We start from the raw sequence: 18,546 nt of genomic DNA, 5'->3' as shown, positions 1-18,546 counted from the left end.
TAGATGAAAAAATACATTTGCTCATCTGCCAGAGTGAACTGAGAGAATTCACGATTAATTCTCACCTTTTTTCCCTGGAGTAATAACGGCATTTGGTTTGCACTATTACTACAAACTTTCCAATATTAATTTCTAGTCACTTTTGAGCCATAAACAATCATCTTATGTTCCACATTTTTCCAGAAACATTTCTTATTGTGCTTTTTTTTTTTTTTTCTTTTCTTTTTGCATTTCTTGGGAGATTTTGCAGAGTTATGTACAATCAGACTCAAAAGAAATAAACTATCAGACTCTGCAAGAGTTGTTTTCGGGAGAAAAACGGATTATTCCCACATTTTTATTTGGACTTGCACAGTGTGTTAATCATTTTGTTTCCTCCTGGGCACAGGGCAACGCCACCTCTGATTACTTTCAGCATGTGACAGCCTGAACTCCTCCGTGAGCAATCTGTTTAAAAGCCTCGGAGGCTTCTGTGTCACTCACTTCAAGCGCATCATCTGTCAGTCTTCCCTCCGAAGAGTCTCAGATACACTAAAGCCCACGCCTGAACGCCGTCTCCTCGGTCGTGCCACATGACAAGAACTGATGACTAACACAAATAAACACAACTTAAATATAAGGAGCAAATGCAAAACTGCTCATGTATTTATTTATTTTTTTATTTGACTGCATCTTCTGCTTTCCATCTGGGTTTATAGTGATATCTTCAGGTCGGCTGATAAAGTGTTAATGAAAGAGAGGGCAGCTGTAAACATGTTTGGTATCGTTCTTCATACAGTGACTGGCAAATGTATTCACACAGCTTTTGTTTTTGTTAACTTTACAACCACAAAATTATATTTTATTGAAATTCTATGCGATAGACAGACACAAAGTACTGCATAATTAAATTAGATGAACAAATGATCTAAAAACTGGTGTGCAATTATAAAAATAGCCAGAAATAAAAACCCAGTGCAAATAATCGTCTCCAGAGGTTTTCTACTGAATACCATAGTCCAACTGTGGCTAATTTATTGTCAGTATGAATCCTGCTGTTATTTGATGGTATCTGTGGATTGTTACAAGGATATTAGGGGAACATTATAAGCAGTAAAGAGGAGTGTGCTAACTCTGGAGGAGCCTGGTTGTTTCATTTTGTTATAGACTGCATGTGTTGCACACTCACTTTAGCTAAACCCTGTCAGAGGACCTTAATCGTAGAGTCAAGTCCATACCTAAGTCCCTCTGAGATTCTGTGGCAGGAATTGAAAATTAATGTTCTCATTTGTTCTCTGGTTCTATAGCGTTTTTATTCATTTCAAAAGGAGGGTTTTTTTAAAAGCTAAAATCAAATTTTGCACTACTTCATGTGTGTCTGTCGTAAAATTCCACCTAACCACAATTTTGTGGTTGTGAGTGTAAAAGCCAAGGGGCTGAGGACATTCGCGGTTCACCGTATCATTGTTCGTGGAATCGACCGCTCTCTCACACGACCTTTCACCCTCATGACGGCAGAGACAAACAAGGACACTTGAAGAGGAAAGGGACATGAGAGAAATGGCTGACAAACACCAGCGGTAGCTTTCATCCCATCAAAGTGCTCGTAGAGGTTAAAACTGTACACTATTCACAGACACGTAGCTTGGACTTAGCATGCTGAAAAGTCACAGGTAGGTCAGAAAATAACGTTTTCTAAAGATGCATCTACATCTTTGAATGTCGGCGATGAGTTTTCTGGTTACTGACGGAGGGACGTCACAGCGGCAGTTCGGGTGTGACTGGACGAGCTGGAAGCTAATGCTAATGCTGGAAGCTAATGCTGTTAGAGATGCCTGACACGTGATAATGTTGGGCCGTGTCTGACGCATTATGATGTTTGATTTATTGTGGTTTTGTGATAAATACAACGGCAGGGGATTATGTGGGATTGGACCCCGGTGAGGCAGTGTGAGTCACGATGACCTCTGACCCTGCTTGTCGGGCCTTCTCCGCGCGGCGCAGTCCGCCGTAGAGTCTCTCGTCCACCGACGCCACCAGCTTGTCTGCTAGGCTGCTCTGGGCCTGCAGGGAAACCTCTGACAGGATGGCCTGGCTGCTGTTGTTGTTCCTGTTGTCCACTCTGGGGTCCATGAGGCTAAATTGGGCCGACAGAGTGCTGCTCGCGCTTCCCGCCTCCTTGCTTGTGGACACTTGGCAGCCATCAGTCTCACCAGCCAACTCTGCGGAGACGCTTCTCGTTGGGTCTGCTCCGTCGGACGTTTGGCCGGCCGTGCTCCCTGCTGCAGCTGCTTCTCCTACCGGATCTTCTGCTCTCTCCGTTGCCGCCTCCTCAGAAGCCGCGACCTCGCTGGCTTCTTCATCGGCAGCGCTCGCTATTCTCGACAGGGTGCTGTGGTACCTGGTGTCCAGCGGGTAGCCTGCGCTGTCCCCCCTCCTCAGCGGGGTGAACCTCTGTCTCTCTAGAGACGGCGAGTACCTTCCCCCCGAGGCCGAACCCGGGTCGCTGTATTGCTTGTGTCTCTGCCACTGCTTCCGGAGGTGAACCCTGGACCTGTGCCTGGAGCGCAGCGGAGAGTCCTGCTGGTCGAAGCGCGGATCGTGACGAAGGAACTCGTTGAAGAGCGCGTCTGTCTTCTCGTCTATGCTGTAGTCACGGCGACGGAGACGGGATCGATGAGGACTCGGGGGCTGTGGGGTCGGGCTCACCAACGGAGAAATGAGTTGAGTTTGTGTTTCTGGAGGCTTCTGAGGATGGAGGGACTTCAGTAGCTGATATGGCTCTTGAAGGGTGTGAGAAAGACCGTCACCCTGAGATTTCTGCTTTAGTCTGTCCTCTGTGTCTGCGGTGAGGGCCATCTGGTCCTCCAGCTCCTCCTGAAACAACTTGGTCTCCACGCTCTCACACACTGAGCCTTTCCTCCCAGAGCTGGTAAAAAACAGTCTCCTCTCAGATGCAGTTTTCCCCCGAGGGGCCCCAGGAGTCCCAAACAGCCTCATATCTTCAGGGGCTCTGGATGGTGCTTCAATAGAGGCATAACCACTGTCCATTTGAAGCAACTTCCTGTTTCCTCCCTCTGCCTCTCCTCCAGCTCCATTCCCCATCTCCCCGACTCCCCCTGACGCCCCTCTGGTTCCGCCCTCCACCTCCCCATCACCTTCAGGCTCGTCGTCCAGGTCTTGCGACAGGCAGGTGTCCAGGCCTGAGCGAGCTCCACCAAAGGACGAGACGCTATCTGCGTCACTGCGGACCGACTCACGATCGGTGCTGCTCTGATCTGAAGACGCATATTGCTCCAGAGAGGCTCTCAGGCTCCAGATGTCTCTGTAGAGAGATGGGGGTGCCTCTGAGCTCTCTTGGCGGATCATGAAAGACAGAGACGAGCCTGAGTCTGTCCTTCTTCTGGCCACGGCTCCCAACGCTGCATCGTCTCCCTCATCTGTCCCCGCATTGTTCTTTTTTCTCACACCAGCCGTGCCGACGTCTGTTTTTGCATCCTCGGTTTGTCTCAACAGCTCTTCAAACCGGTCCCGCCTGGTGGGTCCTTGCTCCGCACCAAACGGGTCGTCATCTTCCGCAGACTCCGACTCATTTCTTGTTGCTTTGGTTCTTATCGCTGCTCCAAACACCGTTTCTTGTTCTGCTCCGGTTCCGTTGACGGCGGGCTCAACCTGCCCCAGAGCGGGATCAGATGGAAAACAGAGTTCGGCTCTCCTGCTGCTGCTGGTGGTGGCGCTGCCACCTACCTCCACCATGGCCTCCAGCTTTAGCCTGCACAGGAGAGGAACATGCAGTCAGAACCTGACTTTGTTGAAATCATTGTTATGTAAGGAGAGAATTACCTCCTGAGGAAGATGCAGGATGTAGGAGCTGTTTCCGGATGAGGCAGAGTCTCCGCGGAGAGGAACTGGAGGCCGCTGGTCTGGATGGGAATATGTGGGAAAGATTCAAAGGCGTCATCTCGGAACGGAGAGGAGTCTTCATCGGTGTGGTCGGTGGTTTCACTTGCTGCTCTCTGTCTCTGGAAAGGTTTTCTCTTTGGGGAGCCTGGAAGGAAATCACACACATCTTCACATTTCCATCTAGTGCCAAGTGTGTCACGATTCAGAGAAACCCCTACTAGTTAATCGATTCTTATTCTTACTAAACATGGGGAACCAAAATGTAGCTCTATACTTTTACCTTTCTGTAAATTTTTTATACTTTCATCTTTCTCTTGCTTGTCTTTTGTTGTTTTGTTTGTATTTCCTCTAATTCATCCAAAGCTTTCAGTTGCCTTGTTGCTGAAAATGTGCCATATAAATAAAATGACCTTCCCCGCCTTACAATTACATTAAAGGTATTACTTACACTTGTCATAACTGAAATGAAATTGGAGCTGCAGCTGTTTCACAATTGATGGATTTAATGTTTGTATGTATTCGTTTAGATATTCTTCTCATTTCTGCCATATTTACTAACTTTCTGAAGACCAGTGAGCTTTATTGGGACCAAAACGCGGCCGTAATACAATGGACTCTGTTGTTTTAGGGATAGAGGTAAAATGTTTGGGCATAAATTCACTCACTACAATGAACAAAAGTCAATGCAAAGTCCTAATATAGGTAGAAATAGAAACTTGTGTGTGATGCTGTAACTTCCTGTACAGATTAACCAATCAGAGGTCGGACAGATCTGATGAGCTGCAGCGACAAATAAATCATTTCATGGTGCACTGTTACACAGGAACCATGAAATCACTTAATGCTGTTATAATTACATATGCTCATAATATTTAATGATTTTTTTAATGAATGAATTTCACATATTTATCGGCTTGTATATTTGATTATTAACATAATGATAATAAATTCATTTATTTATTAATTTAACGACTTGTATTTATTTTCATTGAGTCAAGCATAAACAATTTAATCTTTTATTTTGTGGTACTACGTCGTAATACGTCTCATCTTTCCTTTCAAACCATTTGAAACCAGTTTAAAGTTTAGTTTTTATTTTTTTAAAAAATACATATTCATTTCCCGAAAACTTTTAGCGTTTCCACGAATCTGCGCAAACCTTTGGCGTCCAGACTGGCGGCCCGATGGCTGGTGTCGAACTTCCACCTCCTAAAGTAAGGCCCGGCCCCCTCCAGGCTGGCGTGTCGCCGCAGTTTGGAGAGGAAGTGCAGGACAGACGTCGGACCCGGGGCCTGAGCCGGCTCTCCCCTCGGCCCCCACTCGCTCTCGGCCTCGCCCCTGTCTCCGATGGCCTCCATCTGACAGAAGAGATGAAGGCAGAGGAAGATGGAGGGGAGGTGGAGTCGCATTAAGGAAGGACATGCATCTGAGATGGATGGCGACAGTGAGAGCCAGAGTCCTCAGGGGACAGGATTTGTCATGTTGTCACTCAGCTGCAGCGATGACTGATGCAGCAGCAGCAGCAGCTCTGAGCCTCTAGCAGGCGACTGAGTTTCACTGTGTGTTGGAAATCAGTGGATTTGTTTGCACTGTGGAAATAAACCGAGTTCAGTACAGACCAGGTCGGCTTTGAGTTTGAAAACAAAAGTTGCACATTAACAAATAAATAGCAGCTAATGATCTAGTACAGACAAAATAAATGAAGCAAGGTCAACTTTTGCAATGTACAGCTGTGGCTTATGTCTCACTATGTAACAAAGAACGTTCCCTGTGTTCTCGCAGCTTAATTAGATCATATTTCATAAGAGAAAAGTGATCCAAAACCACAATTGATAGACACTGGATGTAATGCAACATCTTCAAAGAGATATGACACGATGTGCAGATTAACCCTCTCATTTTTTTTTTTTTTTTTAACTGTTGGAGTTCAGGGGATATAATCACAAGAAGGTTTGTGAACCTGTCAACTATGGCAAATAAGGTGTGAGAATTGTTAGTGTTTTTGTTTATAATCGCCACAAATCATAAAGAACGTTTCCCTTGCATGTTTTAGTGAAGGCTTCACAGTCTCTCTCTGTAGATTTCACAGTAAACGTGATGTTGAGTTTGACCTTCATCAGCCGTACAGCAAACGTACGGCAAACTAAGTAACTTCACTGAGATGCTTCCTTCTGACATTGGCCATTCCTCACTTTCAGCTGATAGACATTTGGGGGTTTCATACATATTTATCCAATATTAAGTCACGTCACAGCATCTAAAATCTTATAATACAAAATTTGATGGAGAAAATCTTACAACAATCTTAAACTTTCTTGAGATTTAGAATGAAAGGGTTCTGTGTGTGTGTGCTTTAGGAGTTCTGCTGTCCACTTTTTCTCTTCCATCTTGCATTACAAATATTAATAGCGCGAAAGGTTAGCATTAAAGCGTTAAAGTTATTGATGAAAGTTGAAAGGTCATTTTGATTTAGTAAAAGTGGGGGGCTGGTTCACCGTTTGATCTTTAAACTTTTAAAGTCAAAGCTGGTGTGTGCAGCAAACGGCACAAACGTAGTCGAGTTGAATGACACCAATTTTGTCTGATTTGAATTAGGTGGAGGGGCTGGTTGACCTTTTGTGACCTCTGGAAACATTTCCTAATATCTTTAAAATGACAGCGGCACAAACAAAAACAATTGTGCTGCACAAACATTTGACACCAATTCTGTTTGATTTGAAAAAGGTGAAGGAGCCATCTTCACTCGTGTAAACAAAGTTACAAACAAACAACAAAAGCAAACAAAAGATGAACAGCAGTGAAGTCTCCTTAGACGTTCAAGGGATTCATTTGAAGTAAGAACTTCAAATGAAGACAAGGTTCATTAAAGTTAAAGACTCACCGTCTGAGAGCGCTGGGACTTGAGGACAGATGAGGACTGCAGGTCTCTCTGGTCCAGGACGGTGGAGTGGTGTGGATCTCCAGGCAGCCCCCCACTCAGGCTCTGTCCCAGCCAGTCAGGGACTCCTCTCTCAGCAGGCTGGATAAAGGAGACAGGAAACTCCATCAGAGGCCGAAATGTGGCGGCTCACCGACCTGATGTTGTTCAGCTACCTGGTAGATGCTGAGGGGCAGATTGGGAGCCGAAGTCTCACTGATGTTGATGGTGCTGCTCTCCGTGGAGTCGCACTCCATGATGGTGAGTATCTTCAGGTCACACGGAGCGGGAGGCAGGTGCAGGTGGGTCAGCCGGGCCTTTTTCAGGTGATGGAAGTCTCCTTCGGTGAGCGTGTACCTGAGGTCGAGGCATAAGCGTCTGATCTCCGTCCGCCAAAGAGGGGAAGAATACCCAAGTTTGCTCAAGTGGACGTTACCTGCGTCCTTTTTCCTGAGTGTTTTTCTCCTGATCATACAGCGCGGATTCGTTGAAGGACACTCTGCGGCCCGTGGAGCCGGTGGAAACGAATCGGTCCGACTCTCCATCGTGACAGCTCGACGCCGAGAGAGCGTCTGATTCATCAAGGCGAATTGTGATCTCTGAGCGAAAAGAACGCGCCGACAAAGAGGAACAAAAGAGGTCTGTGACGACACCGAACCAGAAAGCATGTGTGAAACTGGAAAACAAAATGGTGCAGCTCTGACCTTGCGTGGGCTGAGAATCCTCAGCATAAGTCGTGTTTGTCTTCTCAGGGTCATCGCTCGCTCTGCGGGGAGGAAATTACTTTTACTCTCCGTGTTTTTGAAGCACAGAAGGAGAAGTGCTCTCTGTCACGTCATGCGGATCTCTCAAGTTGCAATCCACACTGACCTGGTTCTGGCAGGACCCACCTGGAGTAGCGCCGTCCACCCAAGCAGCAGCGGTGACAGAAGAGCAGCAGCAGGGACAGCAGGACCAGCGTCCCGCCGGCGAAGACGCTCAGCAGCACCAGCAGCAGCACGTAGTTCTCCGCTTGGCCGGTCGACACAGGCACATCCTGTTGCTGAGCGATTATTTAAGAAAGGGGGTGAAATGTGTTATAATTGTAGACTATAACGTATTTATAGTCCACATAAATACTATGGAGCTTCCAGCTGTTTTACATTTCATTTCATAAACATTGGCTGCAGCAGCAAATGACATATGCAGTGCGTATTGATTTGCAGCGTGGTTTCCTGTTCCAGTCTGAACAACAAAACATGGAGGACATTTTGGTGAGCTTTGGACATTGGACTGGACTTTGACTAGGATGTTACATCTAATCTACTCCCTCGTACCTCTCACTGTATGTTTAGGGTTGCTGCCCTATTTTTCCTCCCTCCCTGCCCCCCCAAGACTGTGCTGTATTTATCTTCTCTTCTACTCTGACCAGCTTCCATGCCCCTGCTGAAGAAAAGCATCCCAAAGCATGATGGCACCACCACCGTGTATCGCAGTGGGAATGGTATGGGCAGCAGCTTCCAGTCCAACCAGTCGGTCTGGATGGACGTACATGTCTTGGTACGTTTGCTGTTGTGGATGTTGTTTTCTAACCCCAAGGTGCTTTATACTTCTCAACTTTCTCCCTGAACTTTGCTGCTGTTCTTCCTTGTCCTTCATGATGTTGCTGCTTCCCTAATGCTCTCTAACAAACTGTCTTCATAGGGAAATCAGGCGACTTCTGGTTGCTGGGGGATTTTATTTGGGGCATCAAAGTAAAATGGGTTGGATACCATAAAATTAAAATGCATACCACCCTTTTTGAGATTTGAAACTTTGCAGGTACAGCATGCAGAACATTGTGTAGGTCTAAAGCAATAAAATACACAGATGTTTGTCTTTTTAGCGTGACAAAATGCCAAAATGGTTATGGATATTCTTTTTGAATTCTCTCACAAGCATACTTCATATTCTGAAAAAAAAGAAAGAAAACATTATCAGCAAATCAGTGCTATAAAGTCACAAGGACATAATTAAATCCTGTTTAAATGCGAGCAGCGCAGAACGCTGGAGTCGCTGGCCTCCCACGAGAGGGTGAGTGAGATACATTTGTTTTCATCAGGGCAGAAATTTTACCAAATTACACAGCGTAATCCTGTTACCAGCTGTGCATGGGTTGGGACAGATCCCTGGTTTTCCTTTGTCCTTTTCTGGACACTTTCCTTTTTCTGTGCATTCAAACGAAATGCTTCGCAAAGGACTCCAAACCAACAACATCCAGACTGAAGGATGAAGGTAAAAACACCCAGAAACAGAGCAACACATCGAAGCTCATGAATCTAAATTTGAATATCTGATCTTTTATCTATAAATATCCCTCTAAACATGGTTGTAATCGCTTAAACTTTGACGCGGTGATATTGCCTGGGATGCGGCGCATGAATTTAATTTCCTCTCCAAAGATCCAGACTCAATCATTGACCAGCAAAGCCCGGCAGAGGCGTGCATTTCTCCACTGCTGTGTTTTGTTAAGGGAACATGGTGGCAGAATTCACTCTGGCTGGACTGTAATTGATTGTCTTTCTTTTTTTTTTTTCTTTTTTTTTTCTAAAGAGCCAGTGAGGACTCTCTTTGTGGTGTTACGCTGTCAGCTGTAAGCACCATAATATTTAATGAGTGGAATCAGCATTGGAAGACTCTTAAGTCTTTGCCTCCTCGCTGCAAACACACACCCACATACACACCGCCTGCTCGCTCACACACACACACACACACACACACACACACACACACACACAGACAGACAACCAACTGCTCTCTTTTGATTAATACACCGAGTCTTGACTGAGCGGGGCTGGGGATGCTAATCAAAACGTCAGCAAGACCCTTAATTCAATTTCCCAACTCTTCTCAATGAGAGGGAAATGAGGCCTTTGCAGGCTAAAAATGGAAGTCGGAGGAGGAAGAGGAGGAGGAGGAGGAGGAGGAGGAGGATGCCGACGCACATGAGCAATCCCCACTGACAACTTTCCTGGCTCTTCTCCGAATGTCGGTTTCAGTGGAAAGAGGAGAATAATTGGACTCTTTCTGCCCGCACGAAAAGAATATTAATCAATTGAAATGTTTGATCTTGGCTAATGGATGAAGATGTATAAAGAGAATTATCCAGAGAGGCTCAAGAGGGGAGAGAAGAACCCAGGAGTTCCTCGTGGAGTGCAAAACGACTTCAGGATAATAATAGTGAGAACCGCAGCTGCATTTCAAACATCTTTCAAAAGAGAGAAAACGTCTGTGTCTCCACTGACAGCTGAAACCAAGAATGTCCAAACTACTTGTGAAAAGACACACAATCCACAATGTGAAATGTACCAATCAGTAATTCATGAAAACATGATGCTTTACAGCCAAACACTTCAGTTGGACTTTCATCAAACCAGAGAACAAGTCTCCAAAAATGAAGCTACTTCTTAATTACGGTGTTCATCCATACATTGCTCTCTAGCTTTTATGTTTCATTTGAAATGATGTTCCTCTTCCTCACTGCGTGGCTCTTCAGGCCTCGACTGTTCATTATTCTGGCTCAACACATGAGAAATGTCTTTGCTAATCCAAACCAAACTTGAACGAAGACAGTTCAAGTTTAGTTTGGTTTAATTCAGGCAGTGAGAAATAATGTGTCTCCTGATACAGAGTATATATCTCGTTTCCAATGCACATCATCATGACTCCGACATAAAGCAGAACCGGCGATGGATCCATCTGAATTCAGATAAGATATGGGTGGGAAATAGAAACTCTGCCTTCAGTCCTGAGCGTTGAGGTTTTTCTGTAGAACCACCAATCAGACACTCAGAGGATCCGTCTAACAGCATCAAGTCACTGGATATAAGACAAGGTGAAAAAAAAAAAAAAAACTTTCTTTTTTTTTAACTTCAGAAAGCAGACCTGGCTGGCAATAAGTGTGGTCACACCCATATACACATTTTTTTTTCTTGTTCAATATGCCTCTAAAAAAAATTGCCTCAAGTCAGAACATGTTAACTTAAACCAAGTTAAAGATGAAACAGTGTTTTACATTCAGCAGCCCACAACCAGGATGGAAGAGGAGAAGCTGGAAGTGGTTTGATGTGTGGATTAAAGATTTGAACCAATTTCGCTTCTTTACACAGAAAACTAAAGTGAAACATAAGGTGTCCTTGCACTTATTGTCAACTCTCGTGAAGATTGGTTAAAAAAAAAAAAAGTCATTAAATAATGTTTTACTGCAGTCACATGGAGAAAAAGCTAATTGGAACAGATTCATTCAATGTTGTATTCAACTAAATCTCTGGTAGCACGGCATATTTGTGTTTGAAACAACCATGATTACATTTGTGTGTATGTGTGTGGGGGTGTGTGTGTGTATCGGAGCAGCCGTGACTTAATGAAACCTGCTGTTTCTACAAACTCAGCCAAACGGGAAGCAAAGCTCCATCAATCAGTCGGAGCAGCGAAGCCATCTTTCTGTGCAGAGCAACGTGGAAGTCGATTCTCCGTTTCCACGGAGAACTCAAGCTGACCGGCGATCAGAGCAACCAGCTCAGACTCCTCCTCTCTCCTTCTCTCATCCATCCAGAACCATATCCAGTTTCTGGTTTCCCATCAGCTCCCCATCTGCCCGTCACCCCCGCAGCACCCGCAGATTGAAGCCGACACCTGGAACACTGTTTTTCCCCAACATGCCTTTCTCCGCGGTTCCCACCCTGATTGAAACCCAGCAGGGATTCAGAAAACACCGTGAGAGTTTCTCCGAGCGTAACATCAAGATCCCGCGCCATCTGAAGGTGTGGACAGCATGTGTTGCTGGATATGCAGCGTACTCACAGTGGAGTTCTCTGTCAGACTTGTCCGAACAGGCAGATCATTGCTCATGGTCCAGGTCAGAGTGAGTGAGCCCTGTGGAGGAAGACAGAGCCGCAGATCAACTTTAAAACATCCAGTTCGGATTATATAAATGTTACACCGTCCTTTACAGAATACAGACTGTGCAACTGAACTTCTAAGTACTCTGAGATAAAGTTTGGTTAAGCTGTGGAGACCTTTTGACAGGTTTGGATGAATGTCACTTAAACTGAAAACATCGCAAGCTTTTTTTGTGTCTACCAAGGAGTTTATGGAGTATTATGGGATTCACTTTTGACTGTTATCGGCAGAAATTGTTCTGATAATTTAGAAAGGCTGGCTTTGTGTCACAAACTTGGCCGCAGTCCAAAATATTTTTAACAAATTTTCCTCAAACCACCACCCAGCTAAGGCTGTGTGTGTGTGTACAGCAAGGATTGAATTCCAGAGGTCAGAGGTGAGAGTTCAACCTGCTTTTGCTAATGTACAAATGGTTGTGCAAAGTTAACACTACCCAGCTTATTATACGACACTATGTTGATCTACATGGATCCAAAACTCAAGCTTGGCGCTCGACTGTTACACCCTCACAGGCTTCAGTGTGTTAAAAACATGCATTGACGGTAGCGGCGTCTCTTGTCCTTTTTAATCTGAAACGCTCCGATGTAGTTTCTGCCACTTTTAGGAGACCTCTCCTGAAAAGGTCACTGTGATGTGAATGCAAATGCAATTTACAAAACAGCTGCTTCTTCCTCTTTGGACATTTGTTTGGAGTGTCGGACTGGTTGTTTGTTTAATCTTTTTTTTTTTTTTTTACATGAAATTGACACACAGAGACATTCTTTTACTCTCTCAATGATCTCCTCCTAAAACATGCATCCATGTTTTGTTTTGTTTTTTGCCTGCTTTCAAGCCTTTGGGCATATTTTCTGCCAGATGTCCTAGAGAACTGCACAATAACGCTAGAACTGCTCCCAATTTCCTCCACTTCATTTTAAATCACGTGTGTCAAACTCAAGGCCCGGGGGCCAAATCTGGCCCGCCGTAACTTTTTATATGTAGGCTCCAAATTACATCAATCACAAAGTAGCAAAATTCACACAAAATCAACGGATCCTCACATTTTTTCTGATTTCATTGCAATGTTTTTTTCTCAAATTCATCAAAAACATTGGGCTTAATTGACTCATTGCCTCAGCCTTATATAGTTATAGTTACAGCGAGGAATAAAAAGTCACATTTAAAGTCATGGGGTATAGCACAAATATCATACAAATCCTTACAAATATTTCGAAATTAGCATCACAAAATCTGTGATTTTGATTGCAAAAAAAACCACAAAAACAATCATAAAATCCTGGAGGGACAGCTACTTATTAATATTTTAACAGTTTGATGGGTTTTATCGATACATTTTGGCTCAGCCGGTCCTTTAAAGAACGTTCAGATTTTTGATGCGGCCCAAAATGAAACTGAGTTTGACACCCCTGCTTTAAATCACCAACTTAGTGGTTCAATCATGAGCTCCAACAGAACAATTATCCAAAAAGACACCAAAACTGGTTCCAGAAGAGATGAACCAGGGTGAAATTAAGCATCGGGGATGCATTTTCCAAAGCCCATGACTCTACCTCTGTAAAAAAAAAAAAAAAGACAGATCCGAGGTCTGCTTCATACCAGGAAACCACTGAATTTATAAATGTANAAAGGCTGGCTTTGTGTCACAAACTTGGCTGCAGTCCAAAAATTTTTAACAAATTTTCCTCAAACCACCACCCAGCTAAGGCTGTGTGTGTGTACAGCAAGGACCTCCAAACAAATGTACAGCAAACATTTGTTTGGAGTGTCGGACTGGTTGTTTGTTTAATCTGTTTTTTTTTTTTTTTTGTTTTGTTTACATGAAATTGACACACAGAGACATTCTTTTACTCTCTCAATGATCTCCTCTTAAAACATGCATCCATGTTTTGTTTTGTTTTTTGTCTGCTTTCAAGCCTTTGGGCATATTTTCTGCCAGATGTCCTAGAGAACTGCACAATAACGCTAGAACTGCTCCCAAAGGCAATGACTCTACCTCTGTAAAAAAAAAAAAAAGACAGATCCGAGGTCTGCTTCATACCAGGAAACCACTGAATTTATAAATGTACAAATTCAGCCAAGAACAGTGGTCATGTGAGCAGGTCAGGAAGTGAATGGTCATGGTGAAACTTGATAAGAGACATAAAACAAATAAATAGTTATGGGAATTTATTAGTGCCTATGTGTATTATTCTGATTTTGTGGTGATTTGAAAAAATTCACAATAAATTTGGTGCCATTTTTTTTTTCTCAAATTCACTGCAGTTGAATGATGCAAAAAATAAAATAAATAAAATAAAAACATGGCTCCAATGAATCATTTGAAGCCCAAATTTAATCTGACAGTCATCCGCATTATGAGTGTAGGTAACCTTGGTGCTGTGCTTCCCACAAGCCTTGCAGAGAGCATGAGCTGGCTTTGCAAAGTGTTGCCTCCTGAGGGAGAGAATCGCTTCTTTTGGTGTTGATTCAAACTGTTGCTTGCACCAGGAAACAACAAAGAAAAATGAAAAGATTCAAACTCATCAATTCTGTCCTTTTTAGCGCTTTTTAGCTGGAGTTTCTACTGAAAGATCTTTTCTGCAGCAGTTACAATATTCAGCCTTGTATCCTTGAAGTAACGATGTGTGTGTGTGTGTGTGTGTGTGTGTGTGTGTGTGTGTGTGTGTGTGTGTGTGTGTGTGTGTGTGTGTGTGTGTGTTAAGGCTGAAGGTTAAATGAAAACTAAAAAAAACTAAATCAAAACAACAGCAAAAAAGCGTAAAAAGATAAATTAAAGATAAAAGACGCTGCATAGAAGTGAAGTTTTTGATTTAGTTTTTTCTTTATTTGGATCTGAGTGTTGAATCAATGCCTTCTCAGACTGCAACTGATTCTTTGTCAAAGTTGCACAAATGATTTTCCAGTTGTTTCCCATCCCAGACTGTACTTTATCCTGCAGAGACAACTGCTGCCCAATTTATCTCTGTTTGGGAGAAAAGTGTGAGCTGTGCGGAACGTTATAATAAAATCTGAGCTGACATTAAATGCAAAAATCTTCAAACTTCTGTGTTTGTGTTGGACTTTCTGAAATCACCCAACACAGAGCACAGCACCTCTGTGAAATGTTGCACAAACACAGTTTAAAACTTGTGGTGTGCCTGTTGTATTCAACTTTTTAGTTATCCTAACTCCTCTAAGTATAACCCGCTACAACGAACTACCTCCAGAAATCACTTAATGAGCAAAAAGGGCTTGTTGGTTTGTCATTTAGTCTCAGGATAAATGAAGCTGTTCTGTGAAGGCCACAGTGGAACAAACAGACCAAAACCAGACCGAAATGTATTGAAGAATATGTGGCAAGAATTGAAAATTGATGCTTAGGGATTCTTGATATGCAAACTTCCACAGTTTGAGCCTTTTTGCAAGGACTCATGGGTAAAAAAAAAAGTCTGGATATGCAAAGCCTAGATCTGTAAGTTATAGACTTTATAGAGTTATAGTAATTGCAACAAAAGATGGTTGTGTTAAGTATTGACTCAAGATATGGGTGTCACATTTTCAAACTTTTGTTTGTAACATATTTTTTAAACCATGTTTAATTTGTCTAACATTTCACAATTACATGCTTTGTGGAAGTCTGTCCTGTAAGTGTACTATAAATACAAAGAAGATGGAGCAAACTGCAGGAAAACTAGCATTTATTTTCTAAGAGGTCCGGTGGTGAGTGCAGAGTACGTTCAGAGACAGAGCGGATCGCTCTCAACCGTTCAAATCACATAAATCTTTCTAAAATCCATTATAGGCTGAGTGTGAAGTCAATGCGAGGAATCTTGAACTAGAGTGATGTCTCCATTTTTGTGTGATTGGCCTAATGATCGTCTCTAAGGTTAAAAGGACTTTTCCGCAGTAAAGAGTCCATGCACCTGGTGTAACGTCAGTCCAGGACTGCATTCCTCACACACACACGCTGACAACCCAGCTGCACGTTCCCTCACCGTGAGGGAGACTCATATTTTATGTAATATCTCAGCTCGAGGTAACTACGACGAGGCCGCAGCTCTGAACAGCACGCCATCGCTTCACGCGCTGCGCGTGGCCGCGAATCCTTAGCTCCGATAAATAATCTCCCCCGGTGATTTACTCATAATCACAGCCCGTTTGTTATTCTTGTCCTGACATTTGTGAGTGTCTTTTCAGAGTTTTCTCTCATTCACACCTAACAGAAATAGAGCATTCAGATGTTTTTGTTGTTTTTTTCACATGAAATGGTTGAAATCTGAAGTGGATTTTCAGAAGAACTGAATTAAATTTTCTGATCACACTAAAAGGTCAGATGGAGTGGAGAAGTAAAGGGAATTTAACATAAATGTAATGATCTAACCATAATGTAATGACCTCATAATTTAATTTAATCAATTAAATTATGAGATATCAAAGTACATATTAAGCTACAGGTTTTTATGAATTTTATTTAAGGGTGTAAGAGTAATCGGAGCAGAATACAAATGCATGCCACACTTCTCAGATTTTCATTTATATATTAAAAAAAAAACAGTTACACAATATTTTGTTTCAGTCTGTCAAATATAATTCAAAAAACCACATCCTGAGACAAAATGTGAAACATTTTGAAACGTGAATTCTGAATTTAGCATTTCACACACAGTTATATGCGTTAAAACAACATATATGGGTTTTGGGGGGTTTTTTATAGTCAGCGTTGCAATGTGGCAAGAAGAAAGCCCCTGTAAAAAGAAAGTAATAAAAAAATCCCTTTATGGACACAGCAGACATGTGCTTTGCTCAAGTAAAACCAAGTTTTTAAAACACTATCTGAGGTATAAACTACAAGAAAAAAACACACTGAACCATGGTAACCTTACTCTTTGACCCAGACGTGTTGAAGCAGAAACACATCTTAAAGTTGCAGGACACCAGTCCTGTGGGACTGGAGTTGAAGACCCCTGGAGGTCCTAGTGAAAGTTCAGACCTAAATCTTATATAGAAGACTTGAAAAAATGACATTCACAGACGCTACCCATACAGGCCGGACGAGCCTGAGCTATTGCGCTGAAACGTACTTAAAAAGCCTTTCAATGCTGCAAAAGGTGGCTCTTGAAATGCATGCCGCACTTTTCAGATTTTCATTCGTCAGATAATTTCCAGTTTGTAGTTTTGCACGACTTTGTGTTGGTTTGACACAGGAAGTTCCAAGCAAACACGGTGAAGCAGCAAATAGCAAGATAATTTAACAAAACAATATTTATTCCCTAACGTGGATATGAACTCCCCCCTCTAACATGCCAAGTTATAGGACAAATCTAATTAAAGCAAATTCACTTAAAATGTATGGCCATAAATGATTTGACCCAAAAACGTCAAACTGTTAATCATCGGACAAATGTGTTATGCACTAGTAAGATTAAGTCAAATTCATCTATAACTTGTTAGCCTTTTCTTACGATATGAAAGGCATTTTAAATAAAATATCTAATTATTGATTATTACTGTAGCAACACTCTCAAAAAATACAACAATGCTTGTATTTCTAGACTTTACAGTTTCGCATATCCTATCTGTCAGCACTTGTTTTGAAGTAAGCTAAAAAAAAAAAAAACAATTAAAAAAAACAACTAAATCAACACTGACTATGTTTTTGGAAAATGATAATCTGGGATTTGAGAACATGTTAGCTTGTCACTTCATCTCCGGTTTATCATCCGGGCAGATGGGCGTTTGGAGCTCAGACACACACACACACACACACACACCCACACACACACTTTCTACCTCCCAACGCTTCAATCACACTGATGGTGTTTGTGTCTTTATAAATACCATCAGCGGGAGAAAAGCAGGAGGAGGGGGTAGGGTGTGAGTGTGTGTGTGGGAGGAGGGGGGAAGACTTTACTGCATAAAAACCCTCAGGTGAGAGTGGGTGCGAGGGGCTCCAGATGTGTTGTGTCTTACGGTCTATAACGGGAGGTGTCACAGGAGCTTCCCTCCGCCGTCTGCGTGCGGCTGCTGGACTACAGGGACGCGCTGCAGCCGGCGCTCAGCATCAGCACCATCAGCAGCAGAAGCATCTTCCCTTCTCCGCCGAAACCCCCCCACCCCCGATCAGCAGGGCTGTCCCATGTCAGTGCACCGCCTGCTCTCAGCCCTGTGGGGAGGTGGGATAAATCACGACGTGGACCCCCGCTCATGCGGGGAAACTCCGCCGTCTGACACCGCTCACATAAACGCGGGGTCAGCTGTGTCGCCTGAGTCTTACATAATTTAAAACAGAACCACGTTTAGACCGCGAAGAAACGCCAGAGCCAGAGCCCGGTCCGGGTAAAGTAAGAGGGAGGGGTAAAAAAACAAAACAAAAAAAAAAAACAAAAAACAAAAACAAAAAAAAAAACACAGGGACTCACCTCGTTGTAGACTCGGAGAGAAGCGGTCCACAGCCAGTCTGCCGCGTCTGCATACTTTATTCTGGGCTTCAAATAACGACTGTAGTTATGAATGAAACCACACGCGATTAGACACACCCACCGCCCGCTCCCGAAGCGCCACGTGACCAGCACCGATGATGATGATGATGGCGATGATGGTGATGGTGGCGGTCATGATGTGAGATGGCAGAGGGAAGCCGTCCTCATTGAGCTGCCCCGTGAATGGCGTCTCTCATCTCATTTTCACCATTAATGAAGCTCAGGCTGACACATTCAATCTGTAGGATTTTTATTTATTTATTTTATTTATTTTTATTTATTTATTTTTTTACTTTGCTGTGCTTCACTCATCCTCCGTATTGGGAGATAAGATGCTCGGACAGACGGACGGGTGCGGTAAAGCTTTGT

At 43.3% G+C, this 18,546-nt stretch overlaps 1 protein-coding gene across 3 annotated transcripts; it reads right to left on the bottom strand.

The window, feature by feature from the left end:
• Positions 1-230: 230 nt before the first annotated feature.
• Positions 231-18,332, bottom strand: LOC103153561 (voltage-dependent calcium channel beta subunit-associated regulatory protein-like). Of its 3 annotated transcripts, XM_016662020.1 has the most exons (11): positions 18,118-18,332; positions 17,669-17,861; positions 11,621-11,692; positions 7,690-7,841; positions 7,504-7,565; positions 7,236-7,398; positions 6,976-7,156; positions 6,764-6,901; positions 5,042-5,240; positions 3,823-4,027; positions 231-3,751 (listed from the first exon to the last, which is right to left on the bottom strand). In XM_016662020.1, the coding sequence occupies exons 3-11, from the start codon at positions 11,666-11,668 to the stop codon at positions 1,900-1,902; spliced, it is 3,000 nt and encodes a 999-aa protein (XP_016517506.1). In that variant the 5' UTR covers positions 11,669-11,692; positions 17,669-17,861; positions 18,118-18,332; the 3' UTR covers positions 231-1,899. The 3 variants fall into 3 exon arrangements, with proteins under 3 accessions (XP_016517506.1, XP_016517507.1, XP_016517508.1); XM_016662021.1 differs by lacking the exon at positions 17,669-17,861; XM_016662022.1 differs by lacking the exons at positions 17,669-17,861; positions 18,118-18,332 and adding an exon at positions 14,089-14,388.
• Positions 18,333-18,546: the final 214 nt, after the last annotated feature.

Source organism: Poecilia formosa, unplaced genomic scaffold (assembly GCF_000485575.1).
Source record: "Poecilia formosa unplaced genomic scaffold, Poecilia_formosa-5.1.2 Scaffold354, whole genome shotgun sequence".
In the NCBI taxonomy this organism is placed as follows: domain Eukaryota; kingdom Metazoa; phylum Chordata; class Actinopteri; order Cyprinodontiformes; family Poeciliidae; genus Poecilia; species Poecilia formosa.
Note: the sequence above shows the minus strand (reverse complement) of the source record. Positions and strands in the feature narration are given on the sequence as shown.

Excerpts from the sequence above, each read along its gene's own strand:
- LOC103153561 (XM_016662020.1), bottom strand. The coding sequence starts at position 11,668 with ATGAGCAATGATCTGCCTGTTCGGACAAGTCTGACAGAGAACTCCACT. Across the intron at positions 7,842-11,620 it reads GTCTGACAGAGAACTCCACT|CAACAGGATGTGCCTGTGTC; the intron begins GTGAGTACGCTG and ends ATAATCGCTCAG. Across the intron at positions 3,752-3,822 it reads TCCTGCATCTTCCTCAGGAG|GCTAAAGCTGGAGGCCATGG; the intron begins GTAATTCTCTCC and ends TCTCCTGTGCAG.